The sequence below is a fragment of the Pavona decussata genome, unplaced genomic scaffold (assembly GCF_977016875.1).
Source record: "Pavona decussata unplaced genomic scaffold, jaPavDecu1.1 SCAFFOLD_51, whole genome shotgun sequence".
Taxonomy (NCBI): domain Eukaryota; kingdom Metazoa; phylum Cnidaria; class Anthozoa; order Scleractinia; family Agariciidae; genus Pavona; species Pavona decussata.
Genome location: NW_028145473.1, coordinates 3,584,067 through 3,594,365, shown reverse-complemented (window position 1 = coordinate 3,594,365; position 10,299 = coordinate 3,584,067). Strand labels below are relative to the sequence as shown.

General features: G+C 39.6%; 1 protein-coding gene and 1 pseudogene across 1 annotated transcript; both read right to left on the bottom strand.

The window, feature by feature from the left end:
* Window positions 1–2,981: 2,981 nt before the first annotated feature.
* LOC146481122 (uncharacterized) lies at window positions 2,982–4,895 on the bottom strand (annotated as a pseudogene).
* On the bottom strand, window positions 4,509–8,568 carry LOC146481121 (uncharacterized). The gene is made up of 2 exons (XM_085108831.1): window positions 8,004–8,568; window positions 4,509–6,789 (listed from the first exon to the last, which is right to left on the bottom strand). Exons 1-2 carry the CDS (start codon window positions 8,387–8,389, stop codon window positions 6,660–6,662), a joined length of 516 nt encoding a protein of 171 aa, XP_084964957.1. The 5' UTR covers window positions 8,390–8,568; the 3' UTR covers window positions 4,509–6,659.
* Window positions 8,569–10,299: the final 1,731 nt, after the last annotated feature.

Genomic DNA, 10,299 nt, shown 5'->3' with positions numbered 1-10,299 from the left:
GAGTTGTGGGCTGTTGATATTTTTGCCCGTCATGTCTTCGGAGGCATACTCCTTCTCTAATTCTGCCAGAATATCGTCTTCCTCTTCATCGTCTTCCTCATTAATATCGCCATCATCCCCCGCTACTTTGTTCATGAGAGCCTGAATATCTTCAGTTTCTTTGCTCTCTAAAGCGCTCGAGGAGCTTGAGCTGTCCTTTGCGGGCTTTTTGGCGGGAGGATCGTGTTGCTGTTCTCGATCATCCCTCGGCCTTTTTGGGCTTTTTCCTTTGCCTTTGCCTTTCCCTTGAGAAGGGAGAACCTTGAATTTGTTGATTTTCTTCGACAAAGTAACTATTGCTGACGACAGGAGCTGTACATCAGTCTGCGACAGCGAAACTTTCGAGTCGCTTGCTTGTGCCTGGCACGCCATGGTACTGGTGTTCGATTCATCTTCTCCGGACAATTCGCCGTTTTCTTTGTCCGGGTGGAGTTCCAATAACTGCTCTTCGCTAACAGCTTTGGATGCATCTTTCCCTCCGTCCATAATAATCGTAGGGCGTATTTAAAGTCTGAAAAAAGCGAAAACTGCACTGCCAGAGAGAAACACGACGGTTTGCTCGGACAAAAAATCTCGCACTTAGCTCAGATATCACATGCTTGCTATCTCACGTGACCTCTGATTGTATGCAAATGCGAGGTAGAATTAAAACTGTAACGCAAGACAGCTTGCTTACCCTTTTTTTCGAAACTGCTCTCAGTAATCACAACTGGAAGTTGCCTTTCGTGAACAATTCTTTTTGAGTGCCATGCATTGAAGCGAACGCATAGACCACGTTTGTTGACTTCGATGACTTCAGGGTTTCCTTCATTATAACCCCTCAGCTGTCCAAAGTGCAAAAATGTTATTCCTTGAACTTTGCACATTCCGTTGGATCTTTAACAATTTCAAGTAAAGCGCATCCAGCTTAATTGGAAGAAACCATAAAACGTTCATAGCCCTGAGTGAATATAAAAAGACCGCAAAATATAAACACAAGCTTGTGAGTAGTCATGCATCGAAAATATTTTGAACATATGGAAATGAGGACTTAAATACTCCAACTTTAACAGTATGTACAATAATAGAAGCTACAAACCTCGGCCCAACGAAAAGTGGAGAGCCATTGTACGTGTTGCTTTGTTTTTTCGCTGTGCTCGACTCTAAATATTAAAATCGCCACGCTTGCCACTTGATACTTGTTCAACTAAACATTTCATGTGATCCGCCGAGTATTACGCCCTATAATGCTGCACAAGCCCAAATTCTTCAAAAAACTGCTCCAGAAGTTAATAGCCGCTCTAAATATGCCCAACGTCCTGTTTTCACAAATTTAAAATTTCACAATCGTCCACCACTTTGAAAACAGGATTTCCCAGTCGTCTTCTATTCCTCCCCCTTCCCATTAACCCCTGCTGCCCCACCTCACGCTTCCCTTCGGCGCACGCTATATGAAAACGTCTGGGGACAAGTCAGATTCAGACATGTCTGACAATGTTGCGTGACAGCAAATATGCAAATTAGTTAGATCGTCACTGAGATATGGCAGTAGGCAGTAGGGAAGGGGTGGGGGACGGGAAAGGAATTTCTTTGTTGTAAGGGCCAAATGAAGTAAGGCTAAAACAACTGGGGGGAAGCAAATTGAGAACATCAAAAAGGAGTAGATTTAGTAAGCAAAACAATAACTTTGCACTTGCATCACACTTTCTGGTACATTTCTTTGCCGTCACTGTACACGGTCTACTACGTGAAGTTGCCTAACTTGTTCACGTTTGGAGGAGGACGTAAAAAGACGACGACAAAGTTTCCTTTTTCTTTTTCTAGTGAACTTGGAATCGGGCAGTAAGAATCCGTCCGCACGAGAATTCACCTAAAATAAAATCACAAAGAGCGAGCTGGAATTATCGCGATGAAGTTTAAAAGAACGCGAATTCTCTTTACAGATAATGTTTTCGAATTCGCTACCATCAGCGTCTTATCTTTAACTCCCTACTTATTTCCGATTCACGAAGAAGGAATGCCTTTGTTGCTGTTGTATAAAAAACAAATGTGAAAACAAAGGAACAAAGAGAACCTTCGGGCAACAAAATCCAGTGGAGTCACCCATTTCTCAATAACACACTTAAATCGACGTGAAGTTGTAATGTTTAGCAATTACGCCAGCAATTTTACTGATTTTGTTGGTGACAGCATCAATATGGAATTTTCATGAATAATAACACCAAGATATTTAAGAGTGAGTCCATCAGAGAACCAGACAGGCGAAATACATGCCATCTTTCTGATTTGGATGCAACCCTTGGGAGTTACACCCCCCTCCGGTCTTTGCCCTCAAAACCCCAAAATTCCCCGTACAATACAACTACTCCAACCAAGGCAACCCCGGAAATTTTTCGCAAATTGACCAATAGCGTTCAAGGGATGAAACAATAGATTTCTCACAAAGTACGGGTAAGCAGCACAAGAAAATTGAAACCAACATTTATTCCTTTCATGTCGTAAAAGGCAACAGCACATTTTTCCAAGAACTTCGATCAAATCAATATGAATTCGCCATGCAGTTATAATGGTAAACAGTTATGCATAATGATTCACATGCTGTTTGCGTTCGGAAGACCTCACCTGTAATGCTCGATGAGGAACGGCATTTCCCAATCTCACGAGGTATCAACTGCAATCTTATTGTCGAAAATTTTCTTCAAGAGTATCAAGTCCTTATCCCAAAAAAACCTGTCAACATAACGGCCTTCGTTTTGCCGCCTCAGTCGCATCACCGCAAAAAAGCTATTGATTGAGCGTTCCTTGGCAAGCTTGAAAGACTGAAGCTTTTCTGATAACACTGGAAATATCAGCACCAAAAGTGAAATGTAACACACAAATTTACACCATTGCTAGAGAGTGAGTGAGAAGGACGTCAATGATCCAACTCCACAAGATGAAAGGCCAACATTTTATTTTAAACTCAAAGTACAATAGTTCTTGCCTTTGGTAATAACAATTTAAAATAATCTATGGGTATAGATCTATCTGCTAACAGCAAATGGAAGTGTATTTTTCCTAGACAGAGCTCTTTTCAGTTTCAACATGTGGAAGTATATTTTCCTTTAACTTGAAAAATAATTTAACATTTGCCACAATATTACTTAACCAAACAACGTGATCCTTCATGAAAACTAACTTAACAAAACGACTTGATCCTGTATGGAAACTAACCTAACAACAACTTGATCCTCTATGGAAACTAACTTAACATAAAAACTTGATCCTCTATGAAACCTAACTTAACCAAACAACTTGATTCTCCAGGAATCTTGTGAGGATATGGAACAAATTTTTTTCAAAATTGACTTTACAGGAAGGGATACATTTTTACGGAAACTGAGGTATTCTTTTTGCAGTTTTGTCTGCAATCATACCTTGTTTCCCTGCTTTCAGTAACAAAAATTTTAAATCAGCTATGGGCATATCTGCTAAAGGCACAGGGTGGTTTATTTTTCTAAGATAGTGTTCCGCTGCGTCATTAAAACATGTGTAACTGTGCATTCCCTTGTCAGTTTTAATAAGGACATGACATACAAGTTTATAGTTTAACAGTGATGACAACGTAGTAACCTTACAGTGTGGACATACTATGGTTTCTTCCTTAGTAAGGTCATCTGGACGGGAGTGATTGCAGACAAGGCATGACATATTTTTCTTTATGTCTATCCCTACACACTCCTGTGAGGTGGTTCTCTTGAAGACCTTGTGTATTTGTATTGGCGTCTGTAATTTTGTCTGGGAACGTACGGTTACATTTTGCAGCAAATAGCTTTTACCTGCTATACTTTGTCAATAGTGTCTTAAAGTACTAATTTAATGGAATTTGTGCGATCAGCTACCATACACTCAACTTTGTAGTAGGTTTTCTCGTTCTTGACAATGGCTTGTTTGTCTGGTTGTTTTGTAATGACTTAAACCTTTGAGGTCAATTCGCTGATAAATAGGTGCTTCTAGGGCTTCTTCACAGGTGTGAAGCTTGTCAAATTTGTCATTTTAAGGAAATGCAAGACTTATGGAGTGGAGTTTGGCACTTTTGGAGAGAGTATATTCTTCCTTGTCAGAGATCGGTCTCTTGGTGTTCTTTCTTGTTCCAATTATTTTGATAGGGGATTCTTTTCAAAAGCTTGTTGTAGTGTTGGTCTCTGGTTTGGAGAGTAGCACACCAAACGGACATTTTCTTCTTCACTAGTTTGTAGACTACAATCAAAGAAATTCGTTTGCAATTTTGTTGCAGTTGATGGGACTCAGCTGATGAAGATGCCCTTCAATTGCTAGAAAATAGAAAATAAGCTAAAATTAGTTGAAAATTAAAAGAAACTCTGTTAAATAACATCCAGTAATGAGATAGATGAGACACACTGTAGTTCTGATAAATTTATGAGCTGTCATTGTTCAGCATGCTATAGGAAGGTACAAAACTTGGACCGGACTGGACTGGATCACCTAATTTTGGTTAAATGAACTCAGATCAACTATTATTTGAACTGAATAAAATTTTGTTATGCTACATGTAGTGCAGACTCAGCTCTCAAGCCTCAGACATTGCGCGTGAGATTTAAATGGATGCAATCTAACATTCTCGTACTTAAACAATATTATTTCTAATACATTCCAGTCTTTTGATTATATAGTACAAGTTTATTTGAAGTAGAAAATTGTGAGCAAAGTATGCCAACATAACCTATGATCATCGCCAAAACTGAATTAATTCTCGATAATTGTGAAGAACAGCTCCCCACTACCGACTGTCGGCGGACTGTTGACCAACGATCGGCCAACTGTCGGCTGTCAAACAACCGCACCATGGATAGGTTGAAGCGTGCTTGGATCTTCATTGATAAAAGTCCCGTAAAAAACGACAAAACATCCACACTAGATTTTTTCCATGGCGTCAGCACTTTTTCCCTAAATCTGAGGTCTTTTATTTGAAGCTGTCAATCAATCCGACATGTAACATAACTTCCCGTGAAGTTAACTTCCAGTTGCTCTTTCAAATTTATTTTAGAAAAAGGAAGGAACAGAAAATAATCCTTAACATTTTCCCCCTCCTGGATTTACTTTTCATTGAAAATCCAACACTTCAATCGATTTCTTTTTCAAATATAAGGAGAATTGATCAAATGTTCCAATAACTCTTCAAATGTTAACTTCAAATGTCAAACGTTCAATTGTTAAATCTGTCAGATTTAGACTTAAAATCTGTGACTAAACAAATCATGAACTGTTCAAATGTTCCTTCAAGTGTTCATGGTGCACTGTTTAGCTAATGTCATTGTTCCATCCGGTCACTTAGTACTCTTCAGATTCCAGCAGTGAAATTCTGGAAATTGGTCTTTGTTCCACTACTCCTCTGGTTCTGACGTCTACGACAGGTACTAATCCATCTTTGCCAGGATGCACTGCCTCTATTCGTCCAAGTTTCCAATCCCATCTTGGTGCGTCTGGGTCAATTACCAACACTAAGTCCCCCACTCTTAGGTTCGTTAAACGTTGGAACCATTTTTGCCGGGATCCAATACTTGGCAAGTACTCTCGCATCCAGCGACTCCATATTCTACCAATCAGCTCCTGTATTCGTCTCCATTGTTTACGCACACTGACCACCGTTGTGTCAACTGTATCTGGGGCTAGCTCACCACCCATTTGGCCAATTAAGGAGTCATTTGGGGTCAACGCAGTCTCGTCATTGACATCTCCACTAAGGTAGTTAGAGGCCTGGAACTCAACAAAGTCTCAACTCCCCTAAACACGGTTTGTAACTCCTCATCATTGACATCTGCTTCTTTCAAAATTGCATATATTGCCCTCTTGGCCGACTTGATCATGCTTTCAAATACACCACCGAAGTGTGGGTTGAACTGCCACTCAATTCCTTGGTTTGAAGTAAGCCTTTGAATTTTGTCCTTGTCCATGCTATCCACTAGCTCCTTGATTTCTTGTGCTGCGTCAGCGTAATTGAAGGGTTTTATGCAAAACTATCATAGGTGACGATTTTGGCCGTTTTTTAAATGTCATCTAAATGAGCTGAATTTTTGCATGTGGCCTTTGATTTAATAGAAAAACATTGCCCTGTATTTTTTTTCGCAAATTTCTGCTCCATTTTGAAGAAAAAAATGAAGCAAAAAACATGTCGGCGTTCCTTGCATTCTTTTATTCAAAGCGGAAACAAAAGAAACCAATTAAGTACTTTGTTTCGTAAAATCAACGGAGCGGGAAATTTGAAGTTCGATATGAATAACAATGGTATTATAAACCCTTATTACAATAATGTGAACTAGTATGTGCTGCCGTGGTGCACTCGGTTAAACGACTGGAATGTTGACTTTGGAAGGTACCCAGATTGATGCGTGCGTAACTCTATCTTTCTTTCCACTCAGGTTCTCTTTTTTTTTTTTTCTTTTTTTTAATAAGCAGGGTTTGCGTGTATTTTTTGGCCAGTTTGGTCTTCGTTTACGACAAAAAACGAAGCCAAATGACTGAACGTCAAAAAATGGGCCTCGAAAATGTAGGCGGTTCGAAGCCCAAGCCGTTCTCTTTTTCTGGGTTTTGTGTCTTTGGATGATCAACTGAACAAAAAAATCCACTTCAACAGGAGCCCATTACTGGGCTCCTGACTTTGTCGATCCTTTTCCTTGTTTTGCAGCCTGAAGAAGCCATTTCATACTGTACATAAAGAAATCGCACAGCCCTTTCGTGAAAGTCCAGATTCCTCCAAATAGCTCAGATTTCCTAATGAATGTAATAATAATAATAATATTGCCTTGACCGCACTGCCTTCTTTTGAAAGATTAATCTACGTAGATTTTGATTGTTCATGAACTTTTACAGTTCATTACTTCGTTACCCTGAGAGAGGAGACACCTTTTAGGGCTTATGGTTCCACCACATGTTTGATATTGTATGGAACGCTGATTGTTAACTGTTAGTGTCACTAATATAACGTTTTGCCTATGCACGCATCGCCAACTAAACTGCATTTAATGGACATTTTTGTGTGCAGGATAACAAGTTCTAAAATAACAAGTTTGAAAATCGTTTTCAAGTTTCATTTCTTAATATTGTTTTGAATCATTGAATATTTTTCGTTAAATTTACGTGCTTGCCGCAGCCAATGAACCTTGAGATATTTTTTTAAAGCGAAGGTTGATCGTTCGACCGTTCCTTAATTTTCCCACTCAAATTTTGTCTTTGTCGAACAATTGAGTTCGAAATCGAACGGGGAAAATCAAGTGACTCACAAAAAAGTAAAGAAACCAATACAAATGTCGAAAACGCCTCACCCGGGTTAACCTTGCTTTATTTTATTATGCAATCAACCGGCACCTGATATGGAAACTGGACCTTCTTCAGACCTATAATATTTTTCTAAAATTCTAAACTTAAACTTATTCTGAAATTGATTGTCAAAATTATTAACTGACTTATAATACTTCGGCAGGAATAGATCTGAGACTACTCAAGGACAGAAGCAAGTAAAATATTGAGGAAGATTTATTACTCCACTAGATTTTTTTCAAGTCATGTCAACTATTTATTCAATGATTGATTGAAACCACTCGTGGGAAACAACAAAAATTTCGAAATTGCAGGTGTTTTGAAATAACCGACAGTAAATGAGTGAAAGAAAAGACGCTTAAAGGTAAATTTCTTTGAGTTCGAAATAGCAAGGGTACTGTCAAGAGATGATAAGAGGGCCCATCCCCATGCCCCACGATAGTTTTCTTTTTAAATCTATTTAAAGCTTCGCGCTTCACTGTGATTTTTGTTCCCATGGTCACACAGCTATGTCATTACAACTGGCTTATCAGCTGTTTCTCTCAAAATAGCCAAGCAGCTAAAATTAGATTTAAAAAACTATCATTGGAAGAAGCCCATGTATGGGGATGGGTTGTCTTACCTCATCTGATACTGTATCCGGATCTACTCATTATCATCATTATCACCTTCTTCCATTTGTAAATAGAATTTTTTGGGGGGGCTCCGGCAGGTATTTTGAAGCCATTGCCTTTAGGTCCTTTACCTTGGCTGGGTTGAGGGGGAGCTTGCCGTGGTAGAGTTTTTCCGGCTGGTCAGTTCTGGTTTGGATCTCTTTGATCTTTAGCTTTTTCCAGGGCTCTGAAGAGGAAAAACTGGTTGTAATCAAGACCTCATCGGGGTGGTGCACAAGTCTTGATGCTCCTTCTTTGTCCTCTTCCTCGTCCCACCCAAAGTTCATCCACTGTATTTCCCTCATCCATACTTGGCTGCCATCCTGGTACTTTTTGCCCATCTTATAATTCTTTGCCAGATGTCCTTTCCAGTCCTTCATGTCACACTGCTCCACTTCCATTGCGATGAATGGTTTTTTTAAGTTGGCCTCCCTGACGATTTGGGTCCAATCGCATGGCAATTAAACTTCAGCAGTTCTCTTTCTCTTCTCTATCAGACTGAAATCCCAGTCATTCTCGAGGAAAGTGTGACCCCTCACTAGGAACTTGTGGTTGATGATCTCATACACTCCCCTTTTGTGCATATGTGACCGTGCACGGGAAAACGTACCTTAACGCTTATCCGTTAAACGGTCACTAACGGACGGATAGATAACGGATAGTTAACGGCCTGCACAGCATTCTAACGTTTTATCCTAACGTTCTAACGGTTATCTAATTGTGCCTAACGGATGATCAAAGCGTGCTAACGCTTTGTTCTAACATTCTAACGGCTAACTAAGTATGCCTAATGGATGAAGAGAAAGTTCTAACGGTTGCCCAATTTGTTCTAACGGATGACTGGAGCCGTTTAACGGTTGTCTGACGGTTTACAACTAAGGACTTTTAACTAACGAATAGCTTAGCTTTCAGTCCGATGCTATAAACACATAAGCAGGCCAAACCATTAGTAGTCTTACACTCACGTTTTTTTTTTTTAAAGAATCACAAAGTGCCGATTTCGTCAGTCGTCGATGAGACAAACATAAGTATACTAATTTCCACGGAAAGCAAAACTCAGTGATATAAACTATCACTTCCTCACCGAGATAAACAGAAGCAGAATTCCAGTCCTTCGATGATGATTATCGTGTGAGATGAGAGGTTAGTCCGAGGCTAACGTCACTAAACAAACGTGTAAACAATTTCACTTGCCAATTTCACTTGTTTTACTCAAATGGTTTTGTTGTTTATACTTATTTTACACAATGACTTTGTCTAGAGTACTTTAAAGTAACTGTTTAATCCAGCAGTGGATTCGCGAAAGATCACGCTTTCAATTTCTTGACAGAATGCGAAAAGCGGTACCTTTGGATTCATGAGTCTCGAAGCGACGGGCGTTTTGTTGGCGCTGATTTCATCAGATAAAGTTGCTTTTGTCACATACATGTTGTTTAAAATTGGTTTCTTCTGGTTCAGAGTCAGAGACAACAAGACAACAGGCTATCAAAATATTCATCAAACTTCCCGCCGGAATATGGCCATTTCTCACATCTTGGAAAATGTAAACAACTTTATGCAAATTTTTGAACCCGCACTTTGTGAATTGAAACCTGCCGAATGTAACTTGATACATGTGAAGGAATTTGGTTGCCTAGCACATGACCAAAATCTTGCCAGTGCTTTCAGCGTTGCAATTCCTTTCTACGTCCGAACGATGACTTCTGTCAGTATTTTGTAACGTTAGTAGAAGCTTTAAATCTTGTAAAAGATGGTATTTTGGCTTTATCCAAGCAAACGTACTGAAATGCGCCAAGCGTTAATTTGCGGTACTCAGTAGACTCGCAGTGTTTACGTTTGTTCCGGGTTATCGATCTTATCGCTCACACTGGACCGGAATAAAATTTTGCAAAATTGAAGTTTCCTATTTTACCTCAAGCCCTTAACCAACGGAATTGCCTTGCATCTTTAAAGTCAACTGAACGATTACATTTTGCGGCCGGAGACAGTAAATGCTTGAGGTAGAGTGAGGGAAAGTTCATCACGGTAAGTCAACAAATATGCAAATCGGAACCGAAGCGCGCTGGAGGAAAGAAGTCTGTTGAATTCACTGATTTTATTCCGGGGCCGTAATTTATTTTAGTGACTTAATTTCATGGATCCGGAGCTACGATATCTTCCGTTCCTGGTTTACAAAACTGTCTGATTTTGCGGTAAAAATAGTTCCCGCGTTCCTAACTACATCTCATGATTGTTTTGAACTAAGCTTAAATGGAAGCCAACTACAAGAGCCACCCTCCGTTAGGATCTCGTTTCACAGTGTGTTTAGGCG

Excerpts from the sequence above, each read along its gene's own strand:
- LOC146481121 (XM_085108831.1), bottom strand. The coding sequence starts at position 8,389 with ATGGAAGTGGAGCAGTGTGACATGAAGGACTGGAAAGGACATCTGGCA. Across the intron at positions 6,790-8,003 it reads CTATTTACAAATGGAAGAAG|GAAATCTGAGCTATTTGGAG; the intron begins GTGATAATGATG and ends TACATTCATTAG.